Source organism: Vombatus ursinus, unplaced genomic scaffold (assembly GCF_900497805.2).
Source record: "Vombatus ursinus unplaced genomic scaffold, bare-nosed wombat genome assembly UNPS02014775.1, whole genome shotgun sequence".
In the NCBI taxonomy this organism is placed as follows: Eukaryota; Metazoa; Chordata; class Mammalia; order Diprotodontia; family Vombatidae; genus Vombatus; species Vombatus ursinus.
The window spans coordinates 3,885,788-3,905,787 of record NW_020954553.1 but is presented as its reverse complement, the minus strand read 5'-3'; the positions used below and the strand labels follow the sequence as shown (position 1 = coordinate 3,905,787).

The 20,000-nt window shown below is 42.5% G+C and overlaps 1 protein-coding gene across 3 annotated transcripts in view; it reads right to left on the bottom strand.

Moving 5' to 3' along the window:
- Positions 1-20,000, bottom strand: part of ZCCHC17 (zinc finger CCHC-type containing 17) — a 48,546-nt gene that overhangs the window by 18,558 nt on the left and 9,988 nt on the right. For all 3 annotated transcript variants that reach the window (XM_027864590.1, XM_027864589.1, XM_027864591.1), the window contains exons 2-5: positions 16,059-16,182; positions 11,517-11,574; positions 5,116-5,216; positions 2,923-3,014 (exon numbers count right to left, since the gene is read on the bottom strand). In XM_027864590.1, the coding sequence (XP_027720391.1) occupies positions 2,923-3,014; positions 5,116-5,216; positions 11,517-11,574; positions 16,059-16,124 (317 nt within the window). In that variant the 5' untranslated portion in view covers positions 16,125-16,182. The remainder of the gene's footprint in view (positions 1-2,922; positions 3,015-5,115; positions 5,217-11,516; positions 11,575-16,058; positions 16,183-20,000) is intronic.

The window sequence follows — 20,000 nt, the reverse complement described above, 5'->3', positions numbered from 1 at the left end:
AACAGCTTTTGTGGATTCGAGTCTCTCTTTGCTCCTGGTTTTATGATAAAAGATAGAGGCAATACGCCCCAATCTGCCAAGGCCTAAGAGCCAGCACATCTCAAACAGAACGATACAGCAAAATGGGAGGGAACAGGCCAGAGGAGGCCTGGTGGAGATGCAGGTGATGAGTTGCACAACAGGGAAGCCTCTTTGCTTGCCTCCCAAAGATGAAACGGCAGCGGCACCAATGGCCTCAGCTGACCTCTCCTTTCCTGTGAGCTATGGCCTTACATGTGATTTCTAAGCCACTGAGAGCTCCCAGCACGCTCAGGCCCAGTGCATCTTACCACAGGAGGTATGTACTCCAGTGAAATGTAGGTAAAAATCATTACCTGTGATACAAAGCTACTTGTTTCATGGGTCTCAGTCAAGCATTTGAATAGTGAACAAAGTTTTTTGTCTTTTTTTTTTTTTGGTAAAGAAACCGGAAGCTGTAAACAACAATGAAAGAGGATTTTGGCAAGGCGTCTTATCTAACTGTGCCCTCAAACCCTCTGCTCAGCCTTCTGCTTCAGACGCCCTCAGATTCTTGTCTTCTGCTCTGGGAGATGGACTGCTATAGGAATGAGATCAGATGTCTGGTATGGCCCCACAGCAAATAATTCTCTCAAAATGAAAGGTAAAGCCTAGCTCACTCTCTGAATACAAACTTGAGGATCAAGCATGATTCCCAGGTCTCTACTTGGGTAACTCATTTACATTTCTCTGGCCTCTGCTTCAACTAATCAGTCAATCAACAAATATTTATGGGGCACTTACTATGTGTAAGGTATTGGGCATACAAGTACAAAGAATGAAACAAATCCTCTTCACTTGCTCAGCCAAATTTAGTTAGAATCATTTGCCAATCATAGGCCAAAAAATATTCAGTATAACCAAATTCAAGACTGTGGATTCTGACAGATTACAGGCCAAATAATTCCCCCCACACAATACTCGATTTAATCTAGCAAATTTGTCATCTGCTCTTCCCTACACAAACTGGACAACTTGCCATTTTCCAAACAGACCAGCTGATTACTTGCCTCCGTGCCCATTAGGCTGAACCACCAGAACGTAGTTGTCTCCTCATCCTATGTATTTAAATCCCCAAACATTTCAAAACCCAACTAACAGTCCCTCATCCATGACTGCCCCAACCAGACGTTTGTTTAGTCACTTTTTCTTCACTACCACACACCTTTCTTAGAGGATGAGATCACAAACTCTAAGAGCAGGGACCGTGTGTTTGCTCGATAGGCTAGGTGCTCATTACATGCTTGCTGAAATACGGCTGTTTACAGAAGCCCCCTGCCTGAACCCTGGGAGCCCTTCCCACTTTCTGTCACTGTGCCAGGAAACAGAGGTGGTCTTTTATCTTCCCTGGTTTGCCCTTGTAAGGGCATCTCTGGCAAACCTCACTGCTTCATGGGGCTGCCTCAACTATAGCTCTGGGAAGGGAAGGTGATTGATGAAGATGTGGTTAACCAGCAGCCTTGGTGTAAATCACGTCCCCAGAGCCCTGACTTACAATGGGTTTCTACTTTAACTGGCATGTAATCTGCCAATACCCAGTACTACCAAAAATGGACGAGCAGGAAAACCATCAGGAGGCACATGAAAACCCCCAAACACAAAGCAATTTAGCCAAAGTGTTATCACAGTAACTAGGGCAACCAAATGGCTCTGCTGAGGCAGGAAGGAGTTGGTGGGACCACTCAGCAAAGGAGCAAGTGACTGGTGCAGTCCTGCCTATGCATGGGACAGCACTTGACTAGGGTTTAACGGGGCAGGAGGGAATAATTCCAGTTGCCAATGTATTCAGCCTCACAGTATTTGGAACTGGAAAGCCCCCTGCAGATCATTTCGTCTAACTGCTTTATTTTATACGTGAAAGAACTGAGGTCCAGAGAGGGAAAGTAATTAAGCTCAGAGGACCCAGGTAGTAAGTAGGAGAGCGGAGACTGGAATCCATGTCCTCTGACCCCAAACCAGTGGAATCAGTACCCTGCTCCAGAACTGGCCAGAAGGCCTGCTGCTTCACAGCATCTTCAAAGAAGATTCAGGGAAGACCCAGATAAGTCTCCAGTGCAAAGTACAAACCATGATGGGAGGAGTCTGGGTGGCCTTTACTTTCACTCTGCTAAGAATGGGGGGAGGGCAGGTATTCTGCGTCTGTGTATCCCCTTCCTCCCTTAAGAGGTTTGTAGCTTAATCACGTACAGCGATGACACAGAAGTTCAGAAGGAGCTGCAGACATCGAATCGGAGTAAGCCCTGAGCCATCACCCTACTCCCTAGGGAAGATGTTCTCAGCTTGGGGTCTATGTACAGGTTTCAGTATGGCTGTTATCTTGGATGGGAAAAATATTACATCTTTATTTCAATAGAATTGGTTTCCTGTCTAATTCTGTGCATTATATTTCATGTATTTAAAAAGATTATTCTGAGAAGGGTCTATAGACTTCACCAAAAAACGGTTAAGGATCCCCTGGTCCAGGAGGACGTCTGGGAGTTACATTAAACATTTAATTCCTGAAGTAGACCTAAGGCAGGGTCCAAAACACAGAAAGTAATATCATATAAGTGTGCTACCCCATCTGGGTGAAAAAATGTCTTTCACTCCTAGACTGAGTTCAGAGAGGCTGAGTGACTGAGATGCTGTATTTGCCTGCAGTGCCCTTGACATGCGGGTCTCGATTCCCTGCCTGACTGTCTTAAGACTTTCAGGTCCTCAAATCACAGTCACAGACACAGTTAATGTATCTAGGCTACAGTCACAGAGCAGGGTCATAAAGACAAATAAATATTTGTCAACTACCTGATTCAAAAGACAGAAAAAGGCTCCAAAAGGTTGTTGGGGAGGTTAGACTTTTTTGATCTAATAAACCATTTAACTTACTCAGTAATGATGTTGTTGGGGTCAAGGTCTTTGCCAGTCCCTTGGTTGACAACTTTCATGGAAAGGGACAGCTTAACCTTATCATCTTTCATCTGCAGGAAGCAAAAGCAGAGTCATCAAAAAGAGCTCGGCTACATCCGAGAGAGTTACTAGTGATGGCGACGGCCTGCAAACTGCTTGGCAGAGGACATTCACCCAAATAGTCAGCATCAAAAGCATCTGCTGATTGTCTCATGTCGGGGCACTGCTGGCAGGGGTGGGGGCTGGGGGGCCAGGTTACCAGGAGACACAAGAAACCACCTCTGCCTCCCAAGAAACTACCATCTAGTTGAAGAGACCAGACACATAATATAACTGGGCAGCCTACGTTAAGAGTCAAGTGAATGGTAAAGAGAGTAAAGGCTACAAGGGCTTGGGGGAGGGAGCCATTATTGAGAGCTGGGGGCTTGAATTAGGCCTTGAAGGCAGGGTAGGACTTAGACATATGGAGAGGAAGAAGGAGGGTATGCAAGAATGGAAGGGTGACATGAGCAAATGCATAAAGGTGGGATTACCTATGGCATGTTCAGAAACAAGGAAGACACTAACCTAGCTAAAGAGGCAGGGTCCTGCAGGGAAGGAGGGGAGAAGGCGGCTGGAAAGCAGGCAGGGAAGCAGAAACACGTTCTCAGACATAGTCAATGTCCTGATTTCTTTTGCTTGACTATACATATTTGTTACAAGGGAGGTTTTCTATTGATGGGGAGGTGAGTTAGCAGCTAGAGATGGAAATGGAAGAAAAGCAGCAAGAAAACATTTTTTAAATGTATAGAAGAAAAGAGGGAACAAAGATGGGGACACAGTAATTTTGTTACTATCTTGTTATATATATTATATATACATATATACATTATATGGAATAGAAATATGCGTTTCTTATACAACCTTCTTCCCTGTCGTGGTATCTTCAGATATTTGCTGATGACTAAGTTTACATTAAAAAAATTAATTTTTAAGAAAAAGAAAGTAGAATCAGAGGTTGAGAGCTGCAAGGGACCCTGTAAACCAACTAGACCAACCTGCCCATTTTATAGGTAATGAAATTGAGCTTCAGGGAGGTTGAGTGATTTGTCTAAATCACATCAGAGGCAGGATTGAACCCAGGTCCTCAGATGCTTAAGCCAGTACTCTTTCCACCTCCCACTATGCCTTTCAAGGAAAGAGCAAGTACTTTAGATATTCTTCTGTAGGTAGTTAAGAGATTCTTTTCTATCACTGCCAAAATTTTAGTCACCGAGGGCTAGATGGCATCCAGTCAGGCCCACTGGGTGATGCTATGATAACCACAGTGGATTTGGAATTAAAGAACCTGAATTTGAATCTGGACTCTGCTGATCCCTACCTATGTAACCTTCAGCAACCTCTCTGGGCCTGAGTTTATCATCTGCAAAATGAGGCAGTTGGACTATATGGCCTTCTAAGGTCCTTTTCAACTCTAAATCTAGGATTCCAGGATCTTGACTGATGTCAGCTTAGATCAAGGAGACTAGATTTATTGTCTGTATTCTACAGTGGGCCCTCTGATCCCACTGCCTTGTGAGCTAATTGTTCCTTTGTGTATATGTATGGTTTCTTTAGTTAGTATATAAGCTTGTCTTAAACTCCCTGGGCAACTAGTCCTTCCAAAAAGGACTGCCATAAATATTTGACTATTGACCTAATATCATTCAAATCCAGTCAGAGTCAGCTGTGAAATGGGTTAGCCTGGTAATGCTCAGGTCCATAGCATGAGCTGGGGGTGGCAGCAAATACTCATTTATTTACTTCCTGGGGGAAGGGCAGACTAGTAATGAGGTTGGTTTATTTATTTATTTATTTATTTTTGAGCTAACAATTCACTATTTATTTGCAAAACTTCGGGAGTCTTGTCTGGATAAAGAGGAAATGGACCAAAGAACTTTCTAAGATTCCTTCAAACCTAGAGAGTCAGTAAACTTCCCAGGTAGGTAAATACACCCCAATCCTTCTGATGTAGAAATGGAAGCAGCTTTGGTAAGGTTGGAAAGGAGGAGACATCAGAGTGGCATAGCTCAAAAGCAAAACCATCCACTCTGGGAAGAGGATCAGTTTGCCAGCTTCGGCTAAGAATCAAGTCATCATTTTTTCTATTCCTTTACACTCCTGCTCACTTGCAGACAAGGCACAGAATTTTACCTCCCGGCCAATAAGCTTCACCCACACTTTGTCACCGACGTCCACTATCTCAGAGGGCTTGTCCACTCGACAGGATGACATGTGGGTTCGATGGACCAAGCCTTGAAACAGAAAAGGGAAACATTTAATGTAGGCCTGGTACGATCACTAGTCAACGGAAAAGCACAAAGGAAAACCAATGTGATCTTATACCACAAGGGTATCTAATCATGTGCTGTCCGTGACCACAGAGAAATCCGGAGAAAAGTATCAGCTCCCAAAGTCAAACACAGACAGAAAAGGAATAAAACAAAATATCTGACTTATTATATTATGTGGAACAGAATTCTTAAAAATTTTCTGATATTTGTTTTTACATCACCTACATTGCCCAACGTATCCCTCTTTTCTCTCCTTCCCAGAAAGTCACCTTTTATAGCAAAGAATAAAAAAAAACAAACCCAACAGTTCAACAAAATTAACCAACATATTGGTCAAGTCTGACATTAGATGCAGAGTTCTATATCCAATGTCTCCTACCTTTGAAAATAAGTAGAGGGAGGCATCTTCTTCTATCTTTTCTTATGTCTTTTTGATTGAGTTTGCTCATTGTAATTTCACATTATCCAGTTTTGATGATTCTGCTTTAGTTCTTTTTTTTAATTCCATTTTATTTTTTTTTTGTTACATTTTCAGTTCTGAACCATCTGTCTCCCTCCCTCCCCACCCCAGAGAAGGCCACCACTTTACAAATACCCCCTCCCCCCACCACACACCCCACACAGTGTAAAACAGCCCATGGGTACTTCTATTTATCAGTACTTTCTCTGAAAGTGGACAATATCTTCCTTCATAGGTCCTTTGTAGTTGATCTGAATATTTAGAACACTCAGAATAGTTTAGTTGTTCAGTTTCTTTTTAAATTTAATTTTTTTTGTTACATTTTAAGTTCCGACCTGTCACATTAGCTCTTTCCATTCATGCTGCTGTTATTTCATACACTGTGTCCTTGGTTCTGCTTACTTCACTGTGTATCAGTTCACCTATGTCTTCACAGCACAGTAATATTCCACTGCAGTCCTGTCCTACCATCTTTCTAACTAGTCCCCAGTTGATGGGCATCTACTTTGTTTCCAGCAGAGAAGACTGCTAAAGAGGCTCTTCTGTTTAAGCTTCTGACACTGTATCTTGTTCATACGTCTGAGGAGCAGGCTTATGCCACTCCTGGGCGTAATAAACCCATATTGGTACAAGGCGCCGTACCTGAGTGCCTGCTAAAATGCATTTAGACAATGTGGAGAAGTTCTTGCAGTTTTTTAATCTAGACACAAAAGAATCTGCTACGCTGATATAAAGGATCTCCTGACTGGACGAAATTCAGTTAATGTTAATTTCCTTCACAACTTCATCAGCAATGGGACAGAAGAGGACCAACCTAAACTGCTAAACCACAGTTTCAGTCAGGAAGCCGTCCAGGTGAGAGGCCACCCTTATCTACTGTCGTTCATGTTTTCAGGCGTGTCCGACTCTTCATGACCCCATTTGGGATTTTCTCGGCAAAGGTCTTTGAGTGGTTTACCATTTCCTTTTCCAGCTCATTTTACAGATGAGGAAACTGAGGTAAACAGGCGTAAGTGATTTGCCCACGGTCACACAGCTAGTAAGTGTCTGAGGCCAGATCTGAACTAGGCAAGATGAATCTTCCTGACTCCAGACCCAGTACTCTATGCACTATGGCGCCACCTAGCAGTCCACTCTTGTCTTTAGAGCTCAATTTCCTCTTCTGCCACTGACCGCACATTAAATGCAGTACTACTGGAGAAAGATGGCTACTTTTATCCCAGTGGTTCTAACCCAACATCCAGTGATGTAGGAACTCCTTGGTGTCTAGAGCCCTACCTCTTTGAGGTCTGGCATCTCCAGAGTGACAGGGAAGGGTCATATACCCAATAACAGAGAAATAAATCTATGGGATGGAAAAAATGCTGGGAAACATGACTTAGTTTGGGCTTTGCCAAAGGATTAGCTAAAGACTGATTTCTTAGTCCAGTCCTGTGAATATGGCACTTAGTTTCTCTGTCTATAAAGGGGGAGAATCACAAGGGACAAAGTGAGGAAGTCATTATTCAGAGTGACAAAATGAATCAGTGGCAGACCCAAGGATTAGGACTCACTGAGTTTCTAGTTAATTGCTCATCTCCTGGAGTCCAGCTGTCCTGTCCTGCAGAGATTCACCCTCAGGCAGCCAGATTTGGATGCATGACAAAGGCACCTTGCTGCAAATCTGTGCTGTAAGTTAACTCCCTGGAAGCTGTCTCTGCTCCCCCATGTTCCCCTCCCCCAACCAAACCAAAATGTATCAGGACCAGTTCCTCCTAAGAGTCACCTACATATCGGTGCAAATCGGGTAAGATGGGGCAGCAGCAGCAGGTTCGTCTTCAAATTTAAGAAGCCTTTGGCCTAGAGTTTTACCTCATTCAATTTTACTGAAGAAAAAAAAAAACCAACAAAAAAACCTGAGAAACTTCATTCATGCTCCCTGGCTGCCTACCCTCAGAGAGCTGCTGGGAAATGGGCTCTGACCAGAGCTGACCTGTTCTGCTTAGAAGCCTTCAGTTCAGAGCTGAGCAACACCATTCAATCAATTAAAAGGAAAGAACAAAGTTTATAGGGGAGGAGTCCTGTGGAAGCATCATGGCTGCGTTCATCTCCCCCCAGAGCTTGAGCTGCAGAACCCGTGTCTTCTGACCAAGAGGCCTTGTGGCAAAGCACCAAGTCTAATAGGTGGAGAGCTTGAGTTTTCACTCTAGTTTGGCCTCGAATTACATTTGTAGACTATTCTGCTGTTTCCAAAGTGCTTTCCTGCCCATCACCTTGACTGATTCATACAGTCCTGAGAAATAAACAGGAAAAGACCATGTAGCTTTGTGTTAAAGAGCACTGTGGAGGGAGGGGAAATCCGTGGGGTCTAATCATGGCTTTGCCACCAGCTAGCGGGGTGAACGACCCATCCCGCTTCAGTCATCTTAGGTTGGTTTTCTCGCTGGCTCATAATGATAATTCACATTTATATAGTCCTTTAAAAGGTGATTTACTCACAAACAATCCAGTGGCAAAAGAACTGTAAATATTACCATCCCCATTTCACAAGAAATTATGCAATCAGTCAACAAGAACTGAATCAGTGATTACAATGTACGTGGTACTGTGCTGAATGCAGAGAAGTCAAGAGGGGCGAGATGGTTGAGTGAGATGGGGCAGGTGAGCCCCACTTACTAACACAACTACAACAGTGAAGATGGAGGACGACCAAGTGGTAATGGGCATGCTAAGGAGAAAAGACTCTGAGGGGATGCCCAGGAGACAGCCAGAGGCCTGCTGGCACCGGGCAGGGGGCCAGCCAAGAAGATCTACTGGAGATCCGGGCAGGGAGCACGGACAAGGGAAGAGCCTGCTGCTGGGCTGCTCTGGCTGGGGAGAACCTGGCTGGGGAGCTTTCCAGGCCACAGGGAGAGCTGGGGTCAATAACTGTGTATTTGTTGTTCATCCTGAAGAAGACCAGTGACATCATAGGGGGATAACTCAACTTGCTGGAGAACTGGATTTAAGTGAGGCAGAGCCGCACAAAATTGTCAGCCTCATTCTCTCTTCCAGAGTCACTAAAATCCAGTGACAAGACAAGAGTCAGGACGACTGGTGATGGCCCTGGTTGCAGCGATGGCCTTGGTGTCTTTGAGGTCTGACCAAGCTCTAAATGCACCACAGTGCCTACTTCTGCTGCCTCCGTGGCCATTGAAACAGATTATTTTCATCTGCCTATTCTGCTGGGGGAAGTCTTCACGTGCTTGGGGCAGGCACTCTTCCAGCTCACTAATGGATTTTAGACCTGCGGGTTACCTTCCAGCTGATTCAGACTGGCTGCAGAGGTGGTTTTACTGGGTATGGCCACTGTGCACACAATAGCTTCTTGGAGCCACAGGTGAGAGTTGAGTGCCAGGTGGACACCAATGGTGAACGAACAGTCCTGAAAAGGACTCAGACCGTGAATACCCCATAACCCTTGTGTACTAGTTATCTACTAGGACAGGGAGGAAGATCGGGGCAAGACAGCATTTCTGTAACTCTGATCCATGTAACCTTCAATGCACTGACACGGATGTCTCCTCAAGTTACGACCAGGGACAAGCCTACAGTTGGGTCACCTAGACCCCCAGCTGGCATTGGGAGGCTGCAAAGCTCAGCCTGGATGGCAGCAATCGGACTAAACCCTAAAATAGATTGGTGAACTGCCCCTGAGATCCTTGAAGAACAAAGCACTCAATACCCAGATGAAATAGCAGCAGAACCCCAGATAATATAGCTCATACCCAAATATGGCTCCACCATTCCCTCCAGAAGAGCACAGAACCCAGACCTTATACAAAGTTTCAATTTAGGAAGGAAAGCTGGAAAAAAGAGTAAACAAAAGAAGACACTGACGATAAAGAAATAGCATGGATCCAGGGATGCCCAAGACACAAATTCAGAAAAAAAAAATAATTCTACAATATCTATAAGAAAAGTCTCAAGCACAAACACAACTTAGCTAAAAGGAATTCCTGAAGAAATGAAGCAAGAGGACAGAATGGAAGGAAATACATAATTAAATTATAACAGTGAGTGTGAATAGGATGTACATGCATAAAACAGAAGAGGATAGCAAAACGAAGAAAGTAGAATCCAAAAATATGTTGTTTATAAGGAACACATTTAAAACATAAAGATTCACAAATTGTTAAAAATAAGGAACTTGAACAAAATCTATTAAGCCTCAAGTGCCCTCAAAAGGGTAGGGTTACAATCACAATTTCAGACAAAGCCACAGTAAAACACAATTAAAAAAGATAAACAGGGAAACAATAATATGCTTAAAGGCATCACTGACAATGAATTAATATAAATATTATATGTGTATGTATGTAAGCATACCCTCCCCCCACACACATACACACCCCAAATGGTAAAGTATTTAAGTAGTTAAAGGAAAAGCCAATTGAGTTTTAGGGAGAAATAGACAATAAAACTATAATAGTTGGGGAATTCAACCTTTTTCAAACCTATACAAGTCTAACAAAAACACAAATAAGAAAGGAACTGAAGACTTGAGTTGAAATTTTAGGAAATTAGATATGATAATTCTCTGGTGAAGAGAATAAAGTATGTATATTTCTCAACAGTGCGAGGTACCTTTACAAAAACTGATCATGTACAGGACATAACCTCACAAACAAATGCAGAAAAGCAGAAATATTAGACAGATCTTTTACTGATTGCAACACAATATAAATTGTACTCAATAACAGGCCTTTGAGGAAAGCACTAAAAGTTAATTGGGGGACTAGATAACTTAATCCTAAAGAACTGGTGGGTAAAAGAACAAATCTTAGAAATAAGAGTTAATTTCATAAAAAAAAAATGACAACAATAAGCCAAAATACCAAAATTTTGTAGATGCAGCTAAAGTAGTCCTAGAGGAAAAATGTCTATCTCTAAACACTTTCATCAACAAAAGAGAGAAAGAACAGCTTAATGAATTACATATGAAATTAAAAAAAAAAAAACAGAGAAGTTAAATGATTTGCCCACAGTCAAAGAACTAGTAAGTAGCAATGTTAGAACTCAAACCTAAGAATTTGGACTTTGGATCTGGGGGCTCTTCTCACTATCACCAAATGCTCTGTGCCTCAGTTCCTTCATTTTTTAAACACAGATAATACCTGCTCCGCCTACCTCACAGTTGCTGTGAGAAACAAACGGGTCAAGTATGTGCAATGCCTGACAAAGGCAGGGTGTTACTGGTATTCTCAATGACTTTGCCCAGGCTGTCCCAGGCTGGGATGCCCTCCTTTGTTGTCAAAGCCTCTTGGCATCCCAGTTTCCTCCAAAGCTCAGCTCAATCCCCCCCCCCACACACAAGGCCTTTCCTGATCATTCCTCAGATGAGCTCCTACCCACCTCTTTGACCAATGACTTTGTGTTTATTTTGAATATACTCACATGTACACATTGTTCTCCCAACACAGTGTAAGCTCTATGAGAGTAAGAACAGTTCAACTTCTGTGTTTGCCAGGCCAGTGTGGAGCACACAGCAGGTATGTAATAAGTGCTGGTTGATGATGATTTATTTCTACATGTGTACCATATTCCACAGGTAAGATGACTCAGCATTGCAGTTGCCTCAGATAGGCAGCCTGCCCTCCCGAGATGGCCACAATCATTCAATTTTATTCAAGACTCGTCACTGTTTGAATGTTCTAAGACAGCCAACCACGAAAACCAGAGGCCTCTGTGATGCCTGTCAGCTGTTAGAAAATTCAGAACCCACAGCTAGCGCAGAATGGGATAAAAGGTGGTAGGGTGAATTTCTCTTTTCAGAAACATACCTTGCTTTCTGCAGCCTGGAATTTTGATAAAGGCTCCATATTCTGTCACTGTAACAACCTGAAAAGAAAAACATGTCCAAAACTAAACTCATTGTCTTTCCCCTAATTCTTCCCCATTCCTGAACTTCCCTATTACTGTTGTCCAGGGCAACACTCTCCCCAGGCACCCAGGCCTGCAATCCAGGGGCCATGTTTAAACTCCTCTCTCTCCTCATCAGCCAAGCTTGGACCATTGCAATAACCTGCTGGTGGCTCTGCCTGCCTCAAATCTCTTCTCATTCTAGTCCACCCTCCATTCAATCGTCATATTAATCTTCCTCAAGTATAAACCTGAATACGTTACCCTCTTATTCAATCATCTCCAGTGGCTCCTTATCCTTTGTCTAATATTGACAGCTAATAATGTGTAATACTGACAGCTGCTTGGCACTCGAAGTCCTTCACTGCCTGGTCCTTTCCAGGTTTATTATGTCTTACTCCCCACCAGGTGTTCTGTGATTCAGTGACAGCGGCTTCCTTGCTGTTCCTCCAACAAGATACTTCCTACTCCATGCATTTTCACCAGCTATTTCCCGTGCCTGGAATGTTCTCCCTCCTCATCTCTGCCCTCTGATTATAAAATCCTATTTTCTACGAGAAGCCTGTCCTCCAACAAGGCAATGGATGCCAGAGTGCTCTGATGGCTGAGTAAAGCACTACAGAAATGTCAGCTAATAGAATACTTGCTATGATGCTTCAGGGACCTGATTTCATCAGAGTGCTCCTTCCACTAAGACAGGTCATGACACTGTGTCTATGCCTTAGGCAGTTCTCCTGGCCAAAAACATCATCATCTTATAGCCAAACTGGTGATGAGCTTCTCATGCTTTAGCTAGACTGGACCTCAATCCAAAGACATCAAGTCTATGCCTGGGCCCATACTCAAAGCCTTTCTAGCTTAGTAGCCATACCAGAGACTGTGCTCTGCAAGTTCAGTCTTCAAGAACCCAGGGCTATTTTTGCACCATGAACTGTTATTAGACTGCAGTAAAACATGCCATAAAAAAAATAACCCTCCAGGTGTAGGAAGTAACCCTCAGTTACAGCCTTGCTCTTCTCAGGTAGATGCCCACAAAATAACACAGAGTCTGAAAGCTGGTAGGGTTTAGGAACCAGGAACTAAGAAACATTCTATTAAAAAGCAAAACAAAAAATCCCACAAGACAAATGCACATTGAATGAGTGAATGAATGAACAAATATTATTTTATACTTTCCAATGCATGTTCCTATCAATATTTTTATTTGCCCACAAATGCTCCATGAGTTAGGCAGGGTAAGGCCTAATTTTATAGCTCAATCAATAGGCAGTCATTTATGAAATGCATACTATGTGTTAGGCATGCAGGTACAAAGACAGAAATGAAACAACCTTTCCCCTCAAGAAGCTTATGTTTTGTGGCAGAGATAACATTTAAGTGTATATAAAATATTTACTAAATAAATGCAAGGTGTCTTTTGGTGGAAAGTGGGAGAAGATACTAATACCCAGGAGATCAGCCATGGCTTCACGTAGAAGTTGGAAGGAAATGAGAGTCAGTCTTTAAGTTAGAAGAGAGAAAGGAGAACATTCTAGAAATGTAGGTCGACTAAGGTAAAGGTGGTATGGAGGTGGGAAATGGAGCATCCTATGAGGAACAGAAAGGAGGCCAGAGGAAGACCCTGTAGCACAGAGATACCATGTGGTTTGTCCAAGGTCACAAAACCAACTGGCCTGATCCTGGGCCCTGACTGCTCGCCTGGTGCTTCTCCCATGCCCAGTTTACTATTAATCTTAATTCTAACATGGTTAAAATGGCACATTGTTAAGTGTGATGGATTTAGAGTCAGAAAACCTGGGTTCAAATTTCCTGTCACTTTCAGTTTTTTAGGCCTTAGTTTCTTCCCCTGTAAAATGAGGGTAGGGTGAGAAGGCCTGAAGATGCCTTCCACTTCTCAATCTGTGATCCCCCAATGAAAATTTTCATTGTTCCCATTTCCTAGTGGATCTTCTACTGATCAAGAATACTTGGGCAATGTTAGAACTCAGGACTCCAAGCTCCCAAGCCTAGGTTTTACACAGGAGCCCTATGTATACTTCCAAAGAAAATCACATAATACAGAGTGGTTGGGCAGAATGGTATTAGTTATATCAAGCTTTGGGGCTTTCACTGGTATAGATATTCCCTCCAGAGAAGCCAACTGGAGCTGCAGCTTTCTACAATGTTCCCTGGATAACAACCAGAAGGGCCATGTGCTCCCAGCTTTTTCCAGCCTGGTAGGGCCAGCCAAAGCTTGGGCTCTATTGTGGCTTTCATGAATCCAATGGCCACCTCCATGCCACCATGAAGCATCAGAGGGCGTTAGTGGAGGTGTCAAGTGTTAGTTTTTTGCAAACTAAGTATCTTGTGAAAGACAAAGATAACATTTGCCATTTTATTACAAGAATGCCAAACACTGGCCCTCCCTTTTCTTTCTTTTTTTTTAATCTTAAAAATCTTTTTTTATCTTAATCTTAATCTTTAATCTTAAAAATCTTAAAAAAATCTTAAAAAAAGAGAGGAAATTTCAATACACCAAGTAGAACAGGAAAAAGGATTATATGTGAAACACAAAGCTCTGTGTACAGCTCACTTTTGAAAAAGTACATAATAATTCAACATTTTACTTTCATATCTAACAGAGCTGTTATCCTTTTATATTTGAATCCGTTCTCTGTACCTTAAATATCAGACTTTTGTCAGAAAAACTTGCTGCAAAGATGTTTTTCTGAGTTAACTGTTTCCCTTTTAACTGCCTTGATTTTGTTTGTGCAAAAACTTTCCAGTTGTACGTGATCAAGACTGTCCATTTTATCCTCTATGATCCTCTCTGTCCCCTTGTCTTGCCACAAACTCTTCCTCCAGCCATAGCTGAGAAAGGCATTTTTGTCCTGGATCCTCTAATTTGTCTATGATGTGATCTTTTATATAGCTAGTCATGCAAGCATTTGGAGCGCCTTGTGGTCTACGGTGTGAGATCTTAGTCTACCTAATTTCTCACAGGCTGCTTTCCAGTTTTTCTAGCAATTTTATTGTGTTCATTACCTTCTTTATGTTATGTACCTAATCTGTCCCACTGATCAACTTTTCAATTCGTTTTAACCACTACTAAATAGTTTTCACAAAGCAATAATGCTTTGAAGTACAGTTTCAGATCTGGTACTGATGGGCCCTCTTCCTTTCTTTTTTTCATTACTTTCCTTGAGAATTTGGACCTTTTGTCCCTCCAGATGAGTTTTGTCACTGGTTTTTCTAGCTCTCTAAAGCAATCTCTTAGTAGTTTGGTATGGCACTGAATTAGTAAATTAATATAGGTAGTATTGTTTTAATTATAGTGACAAAACCCAACCATGACCAATTAATATAACATCACTTTATTGCTATAAAGAGTGTTCCGTAGTTCCACTCAGCCCCTACCCTTTCCAGGACCAACTGAGGTATTGGGAGTAACACACGCCCCAGGAATTTGTAAAGAGCTGGGAAACACTACGTTCTTTCTAACAACTTCTAAAAGGGTACAATTATTTGAAGCTTCTGTCAAAGTACTGCTCCAAAACATTACTTTAAAAGTCTCATCATGACCCACAGGCAACCTTGAGGTCTGTAAGGTAACGTGAGCAGAGTATAATCTTGGGTCAGTTAGATCAAGATAGAAAGGCTTCGAGCACATGCCGAGCGATCTATTCTATTGTCTATTGTCCAATGACCAGCCTAGCTAAATTTGGAGAGGCCAAGCCAGGTTGACTGACACCACCAGGTTGACCAGCAATAAATCAGTATTTTTGGCCAAGACAAAGCTCACAGAACATGGCCGATGACCTGTCTTTTGGCTTTAGTCTTAACATTCTATGTACACCCCCAAGAGACCAAACCCTTCCTGGTTCTCTTTGGGCAGTGTACTGAGCCTGCCAACAGCACAGCTGCTGGGAATCAGGAATTAGCCACACAAATTTCTTCAAGAACAATTGATCTTAGTGGGCGAGAACAAGCCTAAAATTGAAAATTTCACTGCTGCCTTTTCTTTTGCTCCCTCTCCTGTTTCCTTCATTTCAATTAAAACTGATTCCCCCATGAGTCTTCTCTGTTGTTGCCTACATCTCCAGCACCATTCACTGATGACAGCGTATGTGCCCAGTGATAAAAGGGATTTCAGAAATCACCTTGCCCATCCAAGTCATAAAGACAATTGTCTTCCTTCACCTCTGGCTTAAGGGTCATAGGATCACAGGTCAAGAGCTGGAAGGGATTTGAGAGGCCACTGTCTCCAACTCACCCTCCTCATTTTACAGAGGAGGAAACTGAGGCACAGAGAGCTGAAGAGACTCATCAGGGTCACAGAACTACTAAGTGTCTGAGGCAGGATTTCGATTCAGATCTTCCTCTAAGTCCAGCATTCTAGCTACACATAATGCAGAAAGGGATGCCCACAAAAAGACATGGCAGGAAATCAGCTTCTCCAGGAAAGGACAGAAGTTCAGGCACACCTCTCCTCTGAAGATAGTGTAGAGGTCAGGCAGGTCATCCAGACTGTCACGTCTTCCTGGATTCATCCTAAATGCTCCGTGGGCTTCTGAATTCCCCTCGTAAGTAATCAAGCCTCCTGCTTTACTGGAACAGGAACAGAAAACAATTAGAGATATTTAACTTAATGATAGGTGAATGAGCTGATGCTAACATAACAAGTTGGTCTCAATGGAACTGCCCAATTGGGTTTAACCCCCACCCCGATACCCCCCACTCAGTTACTCAAGCCTTGGTCTTAGTGGGAACTAATCTAAGCTGGCAATAGGAACTTTGGTGACTTAGGACTTCCTTTTCAATTTGTAAGGGACCCAAGGGGATGTCTCCTTGTTGGGGGATTGTTGGGGATTTTAAAAATTAATTGTCAAGTAAATAAAAGGTGTGCTAATTATTTCTAGTCCAAGGAGACTAGAGGTGGTTGGAGATCTACAAGAGGGAAAAACAAAACTAAAACCTAGGGGCTTAATGGAATTAAAAAGGCCAGTACTTAATTGGACTAGACAAAGGCAGCAAAGATCATAGGCTACAGAGTTGAATGGGATCTTGAAGATTATCTAGACTGGCTTACAAATGACTTAACTGAAGCCCAGAGTTTAAGTGACTTGAAAACAGCTTTTATTTCAAGAAATCAACAGATATCAAGTACCTACTACATGTATAACTCTGATTGCTCTTAGCATGAAACAGTCTCTCCCGGGTCTACAGACTAAGGAAAGAAAGAACAGATAGGAAACCAAGTGTTAAAACTGTTTGGTGCTAAGAGCAATCAGAGTGAGTTCAGGGACGAGACAGATCAGCACAGTCTAGGTTAGTGAGAGGATTCCTGAAAGGGACAGGACTTGAGCTTGGCCTTTGAGAACATGTAATAGAATAAGATCACAGATTTATGGACAGACAGGACTCTGGAGGTCGCCTAACTTCCTCAGTTTACAGATGAGGAAACTGAGGCCCAGAGAAGTTAAGTTACTTGCCCATGGTCACAAAGCCAGTAGTGGCAGAGCCAGAACATGAATTCCACTGGACCACACTGGCTCTCAGGCAGGCAATCAACAAGCATTCACTGCGTGTTTGTTATGTGCCAGGTACCTCACCAGGCTAAGTGGTGAGGCCACAAAGAAAGGCAAAAACAGGGTCTGGGCCCTCGAGACGTTTACTTTCTAATAGGGGAGACAACACGTACATGACTGGATTAACACATGAATCAAGGGTAAAGAGACCTGAGGCAGGGAGACTGGGCAGAAGGGGCTGTACTGCAATACCAGAGAGGCCCGCAGAGGCCCTGAACCGCCCAAAGGTTTACAAAGTGCTTTATATACATTGTCGCACTTCATCACGAGTCACCAATACCCGTGTGAGGGAGGTACTATTCTCACATCCATTTTACAGATGAAGAAACTAAGGTGCAGGGGTTAAGTGACTTGCCTGGAGTCACAAAGCTAATGTTGGACACGGGTCCAGGTTGGAGTGCAGGCTGTCCCAGCTCCAAGTCCAGTGTTCTAATCCGTTCCATCCGGCCACGTCACAGCCCAAGAAGCTGATGTACTATTAGCCTGCATTAATCAGGGGAAGCGTCCAGAACAAGGGAGGTGACTTACCCTATTCTGGACGCCCTGGTTAGATCTCATGTGGAGGCTCGTTCCTGGGCCTCAGAATTTAAGAATGACCGTGACAAACTAAAGTCCCTCTCCCTAGTGTACTTTACCCTTACTGCTCTAGTAAACAACGCTAGGGTCACCATAACCTCGTAATCACCCAATTCAAGGGCCTTTTTTCATTCTGCAAAAACCTGCAGCAGCTCCCTTTTACTTCTAGGACAAAATACAAACTCCTCAGCCTGGCATTTAAGGCCTTCCTGACTTCCTTCAGATTAACCTACCTTCCCTCCAACCTACCAACACCCTATTTTCTGGCCAAGTCCTAGACTAGATTGTTCCCTGACCCTGACATTCTATGTCCTGGCTACAGTCTTTTTTTCATGGGTACTTCTCATGCCTAGAATTCTCTCCATCCCCTGTTCTATTTCCTATCATACCTAGCTCCCTTAAAGACTTAGCTCAGGTGCCATCTCTAACCAAAGCCTTTCTAATGTCGCCAAGCTGTTACTGTTCTGTTCTCCTCAAATTGTCTTGGTCCGACTTATAGCAGGGGATTACAAATGCTTGTTTGTGTGACCGTAGAATTGAGATTTGTGGAAGCTTTATATTGCATCTCCGAATGTAAGCTCTCTGAGGGTAAGGGCTGCTTTATTTTTATCTTTATTTTCCCAGGTCTGGAACACAGCCTGCACTTAACATATGTTTGTTGAATTGAATTGAAATGGAATTTGTGGACACAGGTGGTCAGAAACAATGTAAAAATACCTTATCCCAGTCAGATGCATGTGTAGATGAGCATAATCATGAGAGGAGAAATCACTGCACAATGTTCTGTTAATTATTTATTAACTGAATAGATCTCTTTGGCATTACTTTAGATTAAAGAGATTTTAGTCATATATATTCCAGTTGGCTAAACTGTAAGGCAGCCTAGGACAACAATGGGTTATATCGATCATAGGGTTATAGTCTCGGAGTTAGGAGGAAGTGTCTCACAGCCACCTCTACAAAAAAGCTTTCCATCCCCATTGCCTCCACCTTCTCCCTTCTCACCTAGCTTTCGTCAGGCCAACTCAGCCCCCCTCCCCACCCCTTCCCCCACAGAAAATCTATAGCCTGATCTAATCTGCTATAAGGGCCCTACCCCAGAAATTACTTTGTATATAATTGTTCATATTTGGTTTAAAAAACTTTGATTCCTTTTGTTTTTACAATACATTCATTTCCTAATAAATCTCTTTCCCCACCCCTTGCAACAAAGGTAATTTTTAAAAAGCTAAGCAAAACCAAACAATATGTCACTTGTGTCCACCGGTGGGTACAATATTCTATATCCACGCCCCACCCCCTCTGAAATGAAAAGAAATGCATTTTCTAAACTCTTCTCCAGATTCAAGTTTGGTCATAAAAATTACACAATGTTTAGCTTTTGACTGTTTTTTTGCCCTTCATTGCTTATTTTGTTTTCCTAGTTCTGCCCGTTTCATTTGGCATCCTCAGTTCACATGAGTCTTCCCAAACTTCTCTGACTTCTTGATATTCATCATTTACTACAATGTAGCAGTGATATTCCATTACATTAACATTCTACAATTTGTCTAGTCTTTCTCCCATAGAAGGGCACTTACTTTGTTTCTAAGTCTCTGCCACAATACAAAGGACTGTTATGACTATTGAGATATACATGGAAACTTTCTGTCCAAAAACTAATTTGGCTATATGTATAATATGTGTAATATAATATATGTATAATAGTGGGATCTCAAACATTTTGGTCACGCTTTTTGCACAATTTCAAATAGTTTTTCCAGCACGTTGGATCAATACACAGCTCCAACAATGTATTAGTGTTCTGTATTTCCACAGCCTCTCCAATGTTGACTATTTCCATCTTTTGTCATCTTTGTCAATTTGCTGTGTGAGGGGAAACCTAAGAGTTGTTCCTTGTTTCTCTTGTCGTTAGTGATTTAAAGCAATCTTTCTTTGGTTGTCAATAGCTCGTAATTTATCTTTTGAAAGCTGTATTCTTTGCCCATTTGCCCACTGGGGAATGACTCTTGGTCCTATATATTTGTATTAATTCCTTATATATTCTGGATATAAAACCCTGAGATGACTGATGCAGTTTCCTCAAACAAGTTTCCTTTCTATGGAAGATGGAATGTCATTCATGGCGAAGAGCAAATAAAACACATAGAAAAGTTTAGAAGTTATGAGGGACAGTAATATGAAATCAATCCAGAAAGAGAGATGACAGCCAGACTCTGAATGATTTTAAATGCCAGGCTGAAGATTTTATATTTTATCCTT